The 17,384-nt window shown below is 42.2% G+C and overlaps 1 protein-coding gene across 1 annotated transcript in view; it reads right to left on the reverse strand.

The window, feature by feature from the left end:
* COMMD1 (copper metabolism domain containing 1) overlaps positions 1–16,103 on the reverse strand; it is a 63,569-nt gene extending 47,466 nt beyond the window's left edge. Inside the window, exon 1 of the mRNA XM_063391634.1 lies at positions 15,870–16,103. Within this exon, the coding sequence (XP_063247704.1) occupies positions 15,870–16,061 (192 nt within the window). The 5' untranslated portion in view covers positions 16,062–16,103. The remainder of the gene's footprint in view (positions 1–15,869) is intronic.
* Between the last annotated feature and the right edge of the window lie 1,281 nt (positions 16,104–17,384).

The raw sequence follows: 17,384 nt of genomic DNA on the forward strand, positions 1-17,384 counted from the left end.
CAGGTGAATCAACAAGCACAGACCCCAGCACCTCATGCAAGCCCTGTCAATATCGAGTTCAGATGCAAGACTTTCTCCTCAGTTCAGCTGTGCAGAAAATTGCCTTCTGCTTTATTCCTGTGCACAAAGCAAGAACACAAACTGTGTCCTCTGCGCTGAGTGAGGCGAAGGTGTCATGGCAAAACAGCTCATCTGAGTTAAATGTGAACCTAATGCAGGCTCACGGGGACACCAGGTACCCCTTTTCTAGGCTTGATTTCACGACCTTCAAATACTTCACATTTGTCATCCTCTGGAATTATTTTTTTTAACCTCACTCTCTTCACAACAACTCTTTTTGCAGGATGCAGCAAGATTTCTGGCAGCGCCCTTCTAAGCTGATAAAAAATTGCAGATACAAAGTTCCTTACTGTGCTTGACATGTGATACATGTCTGACTTTGAAGTGTGTCCAGACGAGGAAGCTTATGATCAAACTTGAAATTTTAAGCATGAAGAACACAAACCAATATTACTAGAGCATATCCAGGACAGTTCAACCCGGCTGTTTGGTACAGATCATCAAGAGACTGACAATTAATTAAGGTATGGTGTGAGCTACATTTAAAAACTCTGCACCTTTATGTGTTATAAGCATTCTGATAGAGTTTGCTACCAAAAGAGTGCCACAAAAAACCAGAGCTAGAAACCATGTATGATAATTAGCCATCATTTATACCTCCCTCATATACACATGTACACACAATATGGAGGGTTTTCTACTTTACACATAAAAGAAACCTACTGTACACAGCCACAAATACAAAAGGTAACAATTATATTGCATTTTGGTGGAGTATTTATCAGATAATGTGTACCTTAAATAATACAGCCTTGCAATCCATCATTCAGACCAGAACATCATCTTGGAAATATGACTACTACTTAAAAATTCCTTTAAAAAATTTAACTGGAAGTGGGTACAAACAATCAATGAGTTATATTTTGGTACAGCTGCATGAAGATTTTAATTAATGGGGACATATTTTCTTTGAAATTCCTCAACAAATCCCTCCAGCTATTATGGTTTTCAAGTCACATAAGAACAGTAACTCATTTTAGTATTCTTTTTCATCTTAACTTGGAAACATTTCACTGTGGACAAAAAAATGAAAGAATATTTAAAGTCTTTGCTGCTCTTCTCAGTCTCTTGTTGCATGAACATTTACACAATCCATTCCTTAAACAAATGTAGTTCTACTCCACTGCTTATATGAAGGGCCTCAGTTCAGAATTTTCTTAAGCTTGGGGAAATGTTTTAATTTAACTTGGCAAAAAATTCTATTTCCAGTGGTATTCTGCATAGCATTACAAACAGTTCTTTCTATTACGTTTAACAGTGCTCATTTATTACACAGAATATCAAATTATAGTGAATACATCTGATTGATATTTCTAAGGATTGAGTTAAGTTAGAACACGAGTGGCTCTTCTGTGCTTATAACTACAGACAGATAAAATATATCTGATTATAAGCATCCCTCTCATGCTATTAAACCCCAGGAGCTTCAGATGGGTATTTATCACCACCAGGACAATGACCAGCTGCTGTTCAACTCCCACTGCCATGGTAAAGATTGTTTCACTGCTGAAACAAACAACTCATGCACACTTTAGCATCCTAACTGGAAAATTCTCAGAACTTGAAGGTATTGAAGCTGTTTTATCCATCTGCTGCTAGAGCTGAACCACTGCCAGCATTGGTTCTGGAGTGATACATCTTATTCATGCCAATTACTTAGTCCAGACAGACCTTAAAGCGCAGAATTACTGCCATACCTTCAGTCACTGTACTGTAAGTGACAGATCATTATGTTATAGAGACTTTATACTCTCAGCTAATTACAGATTTTGTTGGTAATCACAAGTAATTTACCATTTCAACATCAAAATCTTTAACTAACAAAAAGCAGAAAAGTTCTCTTAAGAATGTATAGAATCACAGCTGTTCTATGCCAGTGCAAAATGTAAATTAACTTTACTATGACTATTCACTTAAAAGTCTAAGTAAAAAAAAGCCTTTTTCAAAACTAGAGTCTGTAAAACAACACCATTAGATATTAAAAAATTCCTCACGTTATGTATTTTGTGATTTGATAAACACACCTTTTCTTTTCCCTCCTAGAAAGCACAGCTTATGGACAGTATGTCATATTACAGGCACACAAATCCTGCCCTCAGTGACTGGCAATACTTTCATTTCCAGAGGCTGGGCAGATGCTTTTGAACAGCAAGAAACAGTTTGGTCATACTGAATTCTCCTTGTGTTCTCCTTCAACACATACCCACTATGTCTTCAAACACAATTCAGCCAATAAAAATATGACTTCAAATACCATTTCCTTAATGAAACAATATTTGATAATCTGGAGAGTTTTGTATCAGCCTAATTAGATCCATCAGACATGTGCCCTGGTACACAGAACAGGAAAACAGACTTCATTATCTCTTCTGAGAAATAAAGCCTGACAAGCATGCAATACCAGTGAGAAACAACAATTGGTAAAACCCACTGGAAGAAAGAGAACACATTTCGTTCTCAGAAATAAAACTTGACTTGTCAGCCATCACAGAGGAGCTCCAAGAGCTGGACAAACCAGCATGTGGAGGCATTTCCTCCAGCTGACCCTCAGAACTGCAGCCTGTAGCACAAAGGAATCCCAAGCTCAAGGAAACAAACAATTCAGTGGCATGGACTGTGCTACTGAAGGCTCCTCAGGCTTTTGGGAGGTGGGGTAAAAGGCTATTCCTGCATCACAGCCCTTCTCATTCTTGTGCTTTTAGAAAGAGAACCCTGAAAGCCATTTCTCAGAGCCCAGGAATGCATGCAGGGAGACATGGAAGCAGCTGCAGACAGGAGGAACGTGCCAAGGAACCTCACTCGGCCAAACACCTTCACCACACAAAGCCCACTCTGGGTAACACCAACGTGGATCTCTTTCATTTATCAGCCTCAGCAGAAAACATTGACTGGATCTGGGGCAAACAGCAGGGAGAGAAGCAGCTCAGAACAGCACATGAGCACTGTTGACACCGTGCTGTTTGTCACAGGCAGCTCATTGTGTTCCTCTGCAAAGAGCAGCCTCTGACAGGAGGAGTCCAACATCTTCCCAACCCTGTGGTTTCTGGGTCTTCCTCTGACACTCCCAAGGGCTGCTGAGATATCCAGCCCTGTCATAAATGAGCTGTTCCCACAGATGGTCCCTGGATATAAAATCCAGAAGACTTTCCCACGTTTCTGGAGACAGTGGAGGTTTTCAGCTAGTTGGTAGGTTGTGCCTCACAAACACTGAGCCCAAGAGCTCTCCTGAGAGTCAGAATTAAGATAAACTTAGATACAACAGCCTGCTGCCTGTCTGCACTTGGGAATTGTGATCCATTTTTTGGGAAAAAAGCCCTCCAAAACGGAAGGCTTCTACATTCCCCACAAATTTCTAGGTGAGAAATCACAAGTGACCTCAATACATTCAGTATTTCTACCACGAAGTAGAAAGATTTTAACTCATCTCTAAGTCTTCATTGAGTCCATGGGAGATCCTTTTATTCACATTCCATACCACGTCCCAGTATTACTTTTATTTGCCTCTTATGGAGCTGTAGTGAAAGCTAAAAGTGAAATAAAACAGTTTGCTAAGAGAAAAGAATCATTGAACCTGGGAACCATTAAGACTCGCAACACACAAAAACACAAAAATTACAGAACTGCTACTGCAGATGGGAAAAATGTGTGTGTGGATGATGAAGCTTCAGGCAAAATTACATCCTTCCTGTGTCCCTGATCTGATTAAGCTTGATTCCACACAGACTTGTCAATTGGGCACATGGAAGGAAAAAACTCTTCTCAGTGGGTCACTTCCATGCCCTTCACTGACTCCTCCAGCTTCACCCCCACAATTCCCAGGCTCTCACCCAGCAGAAATCCCCTAAACACCAACTTATTTTTTTTTTGCACACAAGCTCACCAAACCATGTTCTCTGTAAAAATTACTTTTTTTGATTGGAAGTTCAATCATAGGGGCGCGAATACTCAGCTATTTTTGACCTAGCTTACAAAAGAGAACACAAAAGAGATCTCAGCATTAGTTTCTAAAAGCATGTGAAGCGACAACGTTTTTCCTCCAGCCTGCCCCTGCCAGGAGTCTGTGCAGCTGCTAGAAATGACCTGTTTGAACTCACAACACCATAAAATACCACTTCCTACGCTTATTTGCAGAAGGTGTCACTTTTCTGCGGTGTGAAGATGCGTTTGACGACAAAGGAGGATGAAAGGCTGATGAAAACAGGCAGGCACCAGAGGAGCTGCAACCTGAGCCGTGTTCCTGCAGTCGCTTCCTGGAAACCTGCTGGGCTCAGCGCCAACAAGTGGCTCCCCCACTAAAACATCCTTAGCTGAAGGAAAACTCAAGATCATCGGGATTACTCGGTCTGGACCTACTCTGTCTAGGCTTTACAGCACTTACAAAACAAGAGCAAACAATAGTAACCAAAACAGATCAAGCTCACCCATGGATAACATCAGTCACATCCAGACTCAGATTATAAGTAGATACTAAAAGCTTGGATTTAAGCAATAAACACAAACAAAAGCACCAGCCCTTCCTTCCTGAGTAAGTTTTCAAACCACTTGTATTATTTAAAATAGAAAGAGGAAGAGTTATACAAGAAAAAAAAGCAATGGAAAGCGCTTCTCAGAGAGCACAGATAGGTTGGACAGGCTGGATGGAGATAAAACGTGGAACAAAACAAAAGTTCTATTAATAGCAGATATACTTTGCAACCAGGGTGAAATAGGAGGATTTAAAATATAAACACACTGAAATTAAAAATACAAATATAAATTGTCCAACGTGACCTGTACTCCACTGAATTATAGCACAGCAAAAAAATCCCAGACTTTGTCATCAGTTTTCTCCTCACTCACGTCCAGTTCTTTGCTGTGGTTTGGAAAGCATTTTGCCACTTGGGGTGGAGGGAAAGAAATGTCACATTTCCAGTAGTTCTTAAACATGTATTACAGCCAAGTTGGAGAGGTTTAACCTCTTTCAAAGTGAATGTGCACACACATGTGCTCCCTGAACTCTGCTTTCAGAGTTCTGAAACTCTAAAATGGTTTCTTCTTCAGTCCTGAAGGAGCTGGATTCAGAAGCAAGAACCCTCAACAGACAAAAGCCATTTAAAGGACTATTGCTAAAGACAGAGAGGTAAATAAAAGGAACAAAGAAATCCAGATAGGATAGAAAATACCAGATGGTAAATAATAAAAAAAAAATTCAAGGGAGGGAGTAAAAGCAGGAAAAGAGAGACAGACACAGTGACAGTCCTGGAACTGGTGACATGACCTGTCGTTCCCTTAGGAGACCACGTGCTCAGCTTTTTCTTCTCCCCCTCTGTTCTCTTACAATAAAAGAGATCTGTGTTTATCAGGTTTCTACAATCATTCTGGGAAAATTACTTGCTGCTGCGGACTGCTGCTTCATGTTTAATCTCATTTCACTTAGGAAAGTTAAAAATAGAAGTTGGAGCACTTCATATTTTGAAGACGAGGAAAAAAAAAGTCGTAGCCCTACCCTGAGTGCAGTAATGGTGCAGACATTAGCAGAGCTTATTGGAGCCTTGCAAGCAGTGATCCTGTCAGTGAAATTCGCACAAACTTGCTTTATTATCAACCAAGCACAGAAACAGAATTAGTATCATGAATTAAAGTTCTGCTTCTACTCAGAGCACCTTGATTGTCTCCATCTTAGAAGCTAATGGTTAACTCAGCTAATCTGTCCCTTGGCTTGCATTTGGACATAAAGCAGAGATGCTCTAGCAGTGAAAAACATGAACTGTATGAGTCTCAATCCTCCACTGTTGCCATCTACTCCCTTTCAGTGCCAAATTCTGACTCCAATCTCTTCTTTCCTTCTCTCCTGGCACTACTGTGCATTACCTGTTACGGCCACTCGGAGCAGCAGCTGGAGTTCCATCTCCTACCTGCGAGGAGAAGGATTTCTGGGAACACATTCCTGCCTTAGCCATAACCCTGCAGACGTGTTCCAGAGCACCAAACGGATCAGCCAGGAGAGGAGAGAAGCTTACAGACTACACTGCTTCACAGGAAGCAAGCAACAGTGCCCTGCCATCTGCTCCCTCACCACCTATTTTGACAACTCATGTTACACGCTGACAGAGCTGACAGGTGAGAGGGAAGCTTCCATTCTCAGGATCCCAGCCACCAGGGCTTGCTTTCAGCACAGGGTGAATGGTTTTCTCTCCTGTCAGCTCAGTGAAACATAAAACATGTTCCTCAAACCAGCAGCAGCCATGGTGGCTGTGAACAGCTGAGCCCTTAGGAGGAGAAAGGAGCAGCAGGTCAAACTCCTCAGCACAGGAATCACAACTGTAAATCTCCCTCTCCATCCCTGTTGCTGGAAAACATCACCTGATCAGGGATAAAAGCCAAAGCAGGGAGCTTGGAAGAAACGATCTCTCACTTTCCTATAAAGACTCAGCTGCCGTTTCCTGTATCAAAAATTATCTTTGCACTAAATATAATTAACATTTTGGGGGAAAAAAGCTAAAGATGTGATGAAATAGCTAAGACATCAACCAAAGCACTCTCCAATAGAATTCCCTTACAGATTAATGACTGCTTTGATTACCCCAGTGATGCCTTGGGGAGGCTGACCTGGAACAGAGACTGGGCAGAGCTGGAGAATAAAGCAGGGATTTATTGAAAGGCCTCCAGGATACACCTTGGGCAGGACAGGGCCTGACCAGGGCCACACCCAAGGTGGACCAAGAATGGTCACAAAATGGACAAACAGTGACAAGGTCTCACATTTTTGTAAGTTTTGGTCCATTTGCATATTGGGGTTTAATTGCCCAATTACAGCTTCAGGTTGTGAGGTCCCATCCTTCTTGTTCCTCCCTTCAGCCCACCCTTGTTTGTGCTTTTGGGCTGAAAGTTGTCCTTGGTGTGCAGCAGGAGAAGGATTTGTTTTGTGTCCCTGCTCTGTGCAGAGCTGAGTGACCCTGACTGTGAGCTCAGAACTGCACCCCTGGGCAGCACAGAACCTGAAAAACATGAGAGCTAAAACTTAAGGCATCACCAGAGAGGGTGGTTCTCTATCTCTGTCAGCAGAGCTGGCCAAGCCTTCAGGTTTTCCCAGGCTTGTGGGATCCCCTCCCCAGCCCTGTGCTCCCCAGCCCCGCTGCTCTGCTGCTCACACACCACTGCGGCTGGCAGAGCTCACAGGGACACTGCCAGCTCAGTGCTGGAAATCTGCTTTGAGATTTCACCTTTTTAGGCCTCTACTGCCAAAAACTTCATCAATCAATTGCTCCAAGACACTGCAACCCATGGCATCAAAAAGAATTCAATCAATTTTTCCTGTGGCTTTTTGTCAAATTGGGGGCTACTCATATTCAATAAACTCCCTGCCATTTGTCCACATGAACTGGACAACTTCATTAGGGCTTTCTGTTCATTATGAGACTTTTTATAGATTTCTTAACATGTCATAAAATTAACAAACCCATTCTCCTTGCCAAGCAAACATCAATTATAAATGTACCATTTCTCCTTTGACAGAAAAAGGGAGTTACAAACATTTTTCTCACTTCAAAAATGTTAAAAAGTTGAGCTAAATGGAAAAATAAAAAAGGAATCACAACTAATCCAAGTACACAAAATATTTCTGCCATGTGTGACTGCGTAAAACTAAAAGGTACTTACACAGCTTGTCAGAAAAGAGAATAAAAACTACTCTTGAACCAGAAATGGCAAAAAGAGTCTGACAGAACAGCACATCTGATGTGACAGTCTAAGGAGAGACAACAAAGCCGTGTGTAAATGTCAGAGAAGGAGTAAAAATTGTCTGTTGATTACTTGCCTTTCACACAGATACTACTTCAGTGTCTGCCTATATCTTCCAAACACATTTCATAATTCTGGCATCACAGTTTAGAGAGACTGCAAAGAAAGGAAAGGAAAAACTACCGACCAAGCTGAGGTAGAAATCTTTTGGCAGAGATCCCAAAACATCTCAACCAGAAAAAAAATCTAACCTTATTTGGAAAAAAACCCGCAGAATTCACTCAAAACTATATTTGTATTGCCACTTTTTATTGTTTGGGAAGAGAGAGAGATGTGAAAAAACATGCTTTCAGAAATGTATTAATGTATGCACAATGATATGATTACAAAAATATTTTTAAAATAGTTAGAAAAACAAGGCTAAAAACTGCTTGGACAAGTTGGCTATTATTTCACATTTTCTCTGAATAGTATATTTTATATCTTGTTTTCATCAGATTGTTGCAGTCTATTTTTACTTACATGAAATCACATATAAACCAGCTTTGTAAAGAGGTAAATATAGAATATGTCAAAGAACTAGAGGGATAAAAAAAAAGCATTCCAAGATCACTGTCACCTTTAAAAATTAAACTTGCACTTTTCAAGCACAGCAGATAAACAGATACTGAACTCCACTGAGAACTGAGGATGAGGAGGGAGTCCCAGGATTGCTATACAATTTTAAAACTACCAATTTGATAAAAGATAGAATACTCTGAATTAGATCTTGGGCTATCAACCAGAAACAGGTGCTTGTGCACTGTAAACAAAGCAAAAGGCAAATCCCACCTACTTTGTTCAAACAGTCCAATTTTTAAATCTTTGGGTGGCTAAAATAAGAAAAGGAAGGTTCAGTTTCCTTATTTATGACTGGTAAATACAATGGTACAGAATTATGGAAAACTACTGTGCTTAAGCTTCAGGTATTGAGAATATAAAACAAAAATGCCTCCCCAAAGAAACAAACAGCCAAAACAAAATAAACACAACAAAAACAACTACACAAAACAAACCAACCAACCAAAGCCCACAAACCAACCAAGCCAGTCTGGTTTTCCCAACAATGAACCCTTAATCCTTCACAATGGAAGCCATCAATGTTCCACTCATTCTCACTTACTCCATAAATTAAATCCTCTTCTTAAAATTCATAGTGTAAAAGCATACATTTTTAATAATAATTACAGAATAAAACCCTAGGTATTTCAGGCCCTGCCTTTAAATAAAGTCACTCAATTCACCTTGTTAGGGAATAAATCATCCCCCAGGGATGACCTTGGAGCCCTCCTAGGAAGCTGCAGCTAATCCTGGTCAGCAGCTCGAGCTGTCACATGTCCTTACCTGCCAACTTCTGTCCCTTTGGGTTTCAGGACTAAAACATCAATGAAAAAGGGACTTCATGGAACATTTGCAGTGCCTGGTACTTTGTGCCCCTAACACATTAAAAAATTTTAAAAAACCCACTGTGTTTTTTTTTTTAATTAAATAAACTGTTGAAAAACAAAGGTCATCCAAACGTTGAAGGAGTTAGGCTCCATCGTATTTGGTCACCAGACTGGAAGAAATCCAGAGTATAAGCTTCAAACTGCAATAATTCTAGCCATACAAGTAGGTTCTAGCCACACCATACAAAATTTTTGGTCTTGTCTGCATTTTCTTCTTTTTAATAAGCTGTTGGATAGACTGTACCCAGGTGCTACACAGTAGCGCAGTCAAAAACCTAAATTACACCAAGATTGTAGCTAAGTGTTGTAAGGAATGAAAACTTTCAGATGCTCGGCTTGTAAAAAGGTTGAGTTGTAAGTGTCATCCAAATTTCCTTCTCATACTCTAGCTGTGAACTTCACTGGCTCAAATACATACCACAGCTCCTGCATCTTTGACAGAGTGCTATTCAATGTGTTAACCACTCTCTCTGAAGAAAGCAAGCAAGAAAGCAAGCAAGGAAAGGTCTGTTATCTGCTCAGCTGTGTGACAGCCTCACATGAGCCCAGTAAGGTTGAAATCAGTATTTTTACTTCCCTGACACCATCAGCTGGCTCCTGGAGCAAGCAAGAGCTAATCTTCCTGCACACCAGTTTGTAAGACACACCATTTTTAGAGTACCACATAATAAAGAACAAAATTCCAGCACTGAGTCTTTCCTTTCCTTTTAGTCTTTCTTTATGCAGCAAATTGAAGATGGGACAGCTCAAGTTCTCCCCTTTTCAGAGTCCCACACTTAAAAGAGGAAAGACAACTCAAAAGTAGCCCAGAAAATCACCAGTGCTGGGAGATGAAGGCACTCAGCTTCATTACCCTCTTCAGCATTTCCCACACACTTTGGGGAATAGGGAATGGAGCCTCAGTGGTACTGAAATAAAGGCATGAAACTACACGTGAAGCCTAAGGGAGTCCTTTTCAAATATATTCCATACAGCATGTGTTTGATGAATATTAATTAACCATAGCACAAGCATTTAATTTGCAATAATGATCTTCAAAGGCAAGATCTGACTCCCTGTTCTTCAGTCAGAGTAGACTCTTGTTAAGGTCAAGAGAAGCACTGTGGGGATCAGGTTGGAATAATGAATTGCAGCATAATCAATGTATTTCCCTTTCTGTGCATGAGAGTGTTTGTGTGCACAAGCCCCCCTGTATACACAGAATATGCTGATCACAGACACACAGAGATGTGTGTGTAACTTGGGTAATCACACCTGCAGGGTTTGGGTGGTTTTTTAATGAGAACTGGTGTCATTAATGATGAAAATGCTACGTAGTTGCAGAAGTGCTACAAATGCAACAAACTAAATCATACATTTGGATGGGAAAGGGGAATCAGCAGGACATGAAGCAGCACCACCACCAAGAAATCCAACTTTCTCAGCAGCATGCCGTTCTGGAAGTCCATTAGCTGGCAATTAGCAGATTTAAATGAAGCAGGGCATTCTAAAACTACGAGGTTGTTCGAGGCATTAGCCAGTACTGACCTGCCTGCTCTAGAAACACACAGGTAGCACCAACCTCCACAACTGGGGCAAAGCAACCAGATCTCTGCTGGCAGAGATATAATCAACACTCTAATTAGCAGAGAGAGAGAGAGATTTGCTTCTTGTTTGGGCAATACAGAGTCTACCACACCTATTATAGATCAGTGACTAAGATCTGATGACGTTTCTTTAATTTACCACTTTTCTGTAGGTAACCTTGGGAAAAAAAAAAAAAAAGGCATTGCAAAGGGTCAGGTAAACCATTAAACTTCAGGTGAGCCATTTTCACTGAAGTGGCACTGTCAGAATATCAGAATATCAGCACTTCACAATCCCAAACGAAACAAGCCTTTCCATCTCACATGTGATTTATAGAAAGCACCACTCATTAAATGAACGATGTCACAATGGTGGGAGCCCTTCTCTTTCTGTCTGCCTTGAGGATTTGCAGTTGTAGTTGAGGTTTGTAAGGTACAGGCTCCTTGTTCACACCCTGCTGTTTAAAACAATGCTCGTGGTGCAGAACACCATCACCTCCAAATCCCACAGCCACCAGCAGCAACACCACCTCCTACACATCTCCTCAGGAATCACAGCACCACGGAAAACAGCACTGCAAATGTGAGAGGCTTTAACATCACAAATCCCAACTTTTGCAACCTGAGAAATCAGGAAAAAGTCCTTAAAAAAATCTGTAACGATGCAGGCACACTGTTCTTTCTAGCTGACATACCTAAGCAGCAAATTGCTGCTCCGGGCAGTGGAGCACTGATCTTATCACTCCTGGCAATGTTCTTCAGCTCTGTCAAGTTCTGCACCCAACCTTCCTCTCCACTTCATTGTTTTCAGGTGTTTTCCCCCTCCACTCTGTGTGACCTGCCAGCTGTGCCAGTCCCCTTGTGAAGTGACCACACGTACACCAACCTAAAAGCTAAAATAACTCACATCAAAAGCAGTAAAGAATGCTCTGGGACAGTGCCCATGCACATTTTCATCACTGTGATACAGTGGGTGCTAGTTCCAGTAAACATTACATTTTTTACCCTCCTAAGGCAATGCTGAAAATGGGGGAAAAAAGGAAAAAAAGAAGCAATAACTGTGGGATTAGAGTTTATATGTATGCTGGAAAACCAGACACTGGTGAGCTGGCAACTGAGCTGTGTTCAGAGTAGTGAGCTACACAATAGTGGTGTTTTGCTAAATTAAAACAAAAAAGAAAGAAAAAAGGCTAGGGTTTTTAGTTAGTTGTTCCAGGCAAATATCAATTCAGATAATAATAATTTTCTCATGTATGTCCCATTATAACACTATAGACATCCCCTCCCTCACAAAATTCTGTGCTAAGTTATTCATACATTTTCACCTAGCCCAATAACAAATAGATTTATCCATATAAACCCAGTCATTCACTGGAGTGAAAAGTACAACACTACAAAGGACACATTTTTGGACAGAAAACAGGGACACAGCACTTGTTTCATTTTCCCTGAATCAAGAAGAATGAGCTTGCTTAAAAGATTTTCTTTTTAGCTAGTAGATGCAGGCACAATTGCAAATCTAAGTGGCAGGAAGCAAGCAGTCTCTCCTATTAGCTCTTCCAAAATTATTTTATCTCAGCCTTCAGACTGAAGCTGCTCTCCCTCTCTTGGACAACTGCAAAGTGCTCCTGAGTTCATGACCAGCCCACATATTTGGGCAATCACAAGGTATCAGAGGAGAAGGAAGAACGGCAACACTTCTCCCTTATTAGAATATTCAAGAAGTCGTATATTTTCCACCAGTTAGCAGAAATTGTCAGCAGAAATGTTTCTGTTAGTAGAAATCCTGCTGAAGAAGCAAAGGCCTTTATCCCCTACAGCTGAGGGAACCTTACAAATGTTTTTCTGCTCTTTTCCCATAAGGGCAGGTCCCTCTTACGAAGATTGAGATGTCTCTTCCTTCTCAAACAGGGGCAAAAAAAGCTTTGGAAACCCCTCTTGAGGTCCCAACAGCAACTTCACAGGGAAAGGGCTGCAGTCCCTCACAGGGGGGTGACAATCTTTAGGGACAACACACTTTATATGCTGGATATCAAGCTCTTATTGTTGTTTATATAGTCTGACCAATATTTTACCTTTCACATACCAGGGTATTTATTACAGATGGTAACTTCCTCAGTATTTGTGAAAAATAAAACAACTCCCAAACCCAAACAAAACAACTCATAAATCAAATATAATAAAATATTTCTACTCTTTATGCTGAAATTTTATTATTGTTTAGGCTATGTAAAGTTTGCTCCAAAGCAAAACAGTGAAAGACACTTTAAACCCAGCAGCAAAGGATCTCGTTCAATAAATGCAAGAGGCTACTGCCACCAAAAGGAAAACAGCGGGATTACTCCACATGGAAAGTGGACTAATACTGTAAATTAAACTTATGTAAGAAGCTGACAGACGTAGTGTTTTAATCAAGGTGAAATAACCTTTGAAAAACCCCAAAAAGATGCGGGTGGGAATTGGCAGAAGCTGATCTCCCCCAGCTTCTCAATGTTTTGCAGCTTTAAGGGACAGGAGGCTGGGAAGGTTGAAGGTTGAAGGCAGAGGGCAAAAAACAATTATCAGAACAACACTGAAATCATATGGTTCCCCAGGGCCAGCCTTCCTAGGGCTTTGTTCTGCCTTCCAGGATATTCCACACAAGAAACCAGATTCCTTTTAAAGTAAACTTAATAAAGAAACATGATTTCGCTACAAAATAAATTTGGCATTTTAGAAAGAGGTCAGCTGATTCATGCACATTCAGCAGCTCGATGGGCAGCAAAGGAGACAGGTGGAAGAAGTAGAGCATAACATCTTTTATAAACATAAACCCTGCACTACTCTCTACATAATCCAGGGGAAGAGAAATTGAAATTTTTTATTGCTACAGTAAAGACGATAGACTTTTGTGGCATTTATTCATGCCCATGCTTTGCACAGGTGGAATGCAGAAAGAAACTGGGAAGTCCTTCACTTTATTTAAGCTCAGATGCACTGAAATAAATTTATGGTCTAGATCCATGTTTACTGCTTAGAAGACATGAATTGCTACACCAGTGAAGTCACAGGGCAATGAATCTCTCTGCTTCTAGACTTTCTGTTGTCATCCTGCTTTTTGCTTCTCTTCCTGCACCACCCAGAGGAGGAAGGAAAAAATAAAACTACAAAAAAAGGTAACAAAGATTTTTTCCCCCTCCCAGCTTTCGTAATTTTAATCATGCAGATTTTCCAAAATCAACTAAGTATCAAAACTAGAATAAATATGCTCAGAAATTCACAAGGAAGGGAAAAGGCAGATCTTGCAGTAAATTTTGCCTCTTCAGATGCTGAGGAGACACCAGCACCCAAGAGGTGTGTCCAAACACCAAGATGTTGTAAGCACAAAGGATCACTTTTGAAGTTTGCTGCTATCAGCAAACACAGCGTGACACAAAAACCCTCCAGGTTTCAAGTCAGGGAGATACTAAAAGAGGAAAAGAAGTTTAAGCCTCCCATTTTCAAAGCACAATCCTAATATCAATATCAACCCTTTCCTCCCAAACTGGCATGTGTGAAGGAAAGAGGGCCCTCAGAGCAAGCAGAAGGCCAAGGGGTTCTTTCAGGATCCTCTAGAGCACAGATCCTATAAGCATTCATAGGACTTAGGTGTCACTTCCTTTAAGTTACCCACTAGAGAAAAGCCCACAAACAAAACCAGAGCCCTAAAGGAATCAGTCTTTACGACTCAGCTTCCACTGCAGGCTTTTCAGGGCACCACATCAATCTGGTCATTAAACAAACAACAGAACCTTCACAAAGGCAGAAAGCGAGTGACATCACCCTCATCTCATTCCAAATCTCTCAATTACATTTAAAACTACCGGCCAGGTTTATAAATCTGGCCAAACAGCCGTGCATTTACCCACAAGGTGGCAGTGACCAACCAAGGATTTGGCACCTGGAGGCTCCCTGAGCCACATGCAGCTGTCGGGAACTACACTGCGCTATCCACTTTGAACGGAGACCAAAAAGCTCCATTATGGGGAAAAATAGCTTAAAACTGGCTTTCTTCATAATTGGTGGTTCTTTCCCCAAAACACGGTTTTCTTGCAAGAAAACTGCAGCTCTTCCCAGACAGTAAGAGGTCCGTGCTTCCACATGCACAGCCCCTCAGTCGCCGCCTTTCCCTGAGGAGCGGCTGCAGAGCCCGAGGGACAGACCCACAGCGAGCCGAGCTCATCGTGATGATGATGAGCTCATCGTGAGCTCATCACTGTCAGTTCCAGATTTCGTGGTTTGAGATTCTCTGCTGCCCAGGGGTGCAGTTCTGAACTCACAGTCAGGGTCACTCAGCTCTCTGCACAACAAATCCTTTTCCTGCTGCACATCAAGGACAACTTTCAGCCCAAAAGCACAAACAAGGGTGGCTGGAGGGAGAAACAAGAAGGATGGGACCTCACAACCTGAAGCTGGAATTGGACAATTAAACCCCAATATGCAAATGGACCAGAACTTATTAAACTGTAAGACTTTATGACCGACTGGGCATTCTGTGACCATTTTGGGTCCACCTTGGGTGTAGCCCTGGCCAAGCCCTGTCCTGCCCAAGGTGTATCCTGGAGGCCTTTCAATAAATCCCTGCTTTATTCTCTAGCTCTGCCCGGTCTCTGTTCCAGGTCAGCCTTCCCAAGGCATCAGTCGAGTCCAGCTCCTGCCCCGCACACCGCAGGAGTCACACCCTGTCCTTGAGGGCATTGCCCGAACACCTCAGGACCTCTGCCAGGCTCGGTGCTGCCACCGCTGCCCTGCTCAGAGCCCAGCCCCGCTCCGGGTGAAGAACCTTTTCCTGAGATCCAACCTAAACCTCCCCTGACACAGCTTCAGGCCATTCCCTGGGCTCCTCGGCTGTCCCCGCTGACAGGGCAGGGCACAGGGCAGGGCACAGGGCAGGGCAGGGCGGACACCGGCGGGAGCGAGGCTCCCCTCACACCGCAGCCCCTTCCCGCCCGGCCGGTACCTGCAGGAGGCCGCCCATCTTGGCGCGCAGGGCGCGGAACTCCTCCGGCGGCGCCTCGGGGTAGAGCTGGGAGCGCAGCAGCTCCTCGGTGATGTCGGCGTTGCCGTGGAAGGCGGCCTGGGCGATGCCGCTCAGCAGCGCGCTCAGCGCCCTGCAGCCCTCGGGCGGCGGCGGCGGCTCGGGCGCCGCCATCGCGGGCAGGGCGGGCCCGGGCTACGGCGGCCGCGCGGGACCAGAAACGCTCCGCGACCAAACGCTTTAACCAGAGCGGGACTGCAACCAGCCGGGTGGGTACAGTAAATGTCCGCTTTCGGAACTGGTTTTTTTACAGAAAATACTCCACTACCCATGTATTTTAAGGAATTATTTCAATACATGAGTATTTTAAAACAGGCTATACCCTCTATCCTTTGCAGAGATGCAGGGTTGAGGATAAAACAGTCAAATGGGGCCAGTTAAAACAAAGATCAAGTGTTTTCTCTGTGCACCAATCTATACAGGTTTCAATATTAAAAAGGCATTAAATGCTTTGTATACATTAACCAGAACCTGACGGCAACCACCTGACTGGGTACAATAAATGTCCACTTTCTGGACTATTTTTTTCACAGAAAATACTCCACTAGTCATGTATTTTAAGGAAACTTCCACAGGCTTTGCCCCTTTATCCTTTGCTGAGAGATGCAAGGTTGAGGACAAAATATGAAGCTAGATAAAACAAAGATCAAGTGTTTTCTGAGTGCACCATTTTATACAGGTTTCAGTATTTTAAAAAAGCATTAAAATGCTTTGTATATACAAACACACTATCACAAAAGAGACTGTGTGCTTCCCAAAGAAGCCTACAGGAAGTTTTCTTTGCACATAACACGGTATTACCACTATTATTAATACAACTAATACAAGTGATATTATTTACCTCCTGATTTCAGGCACTGAAACCCTTCATAGTTGCACTCTTATTTATGACAAAAAGAAAAGTCACGTTGCTCACAAACAGAAGAGTTTATGATCAACTTGACCTGTTCTGCCTTGTTCTTTCTTTGGTTTTGCAGGTAGAGAACAGGCAAAGAAATTGTCCTTGCATTAGGGGGAGCACAGAGAACATCTTGAAGCTCAAAGAATTAACAGCAAACACATCTAAAAGTTTCTTCCACTCTCTCATTTGGACAGTATTTTAACAGTCCTCTTTAGCCAGTAGTATTGGGATTAAACACCTTGAGAAGCTTTAGAGAATCTGGAGATACAGGAATTTCTTTCAATGACTAGAAATTAATATATAGGATGAGAAACTTAACTCCATTTGGGTACAGGCTCCTCACAGCACTGCTGACCTTCCTCACAAACTCTTGAGTACAGCTCACCATTGCTCATCAACAAGAAAAGGGAGCAGGGCAGGAACTCTTCATGGCTCATCTGTGTCACCCATGGAAGATGAAGCAAATTTCCCTCTGCTTTCAATTTCTGAAGATACTGTCCCTCGAAGACAAGCTTTCTTCTGCTGCAACCTGAGGT

The sequence above is a fragment of the Prinia subflava genome, chromosome 2, assembly GCF_021018805.1.
Source record: "Prinia subflava isolate CZ2003 ecotype Zambia chromosome 2, Cam_Psub_1.2, whole genome shotgun sequence".
Lineage (NCBI taxonomy): Eukaryota > Metazoa > Chordata > Aves > Passeriformes > Cisticolidae > Prinia > Prinia subflava.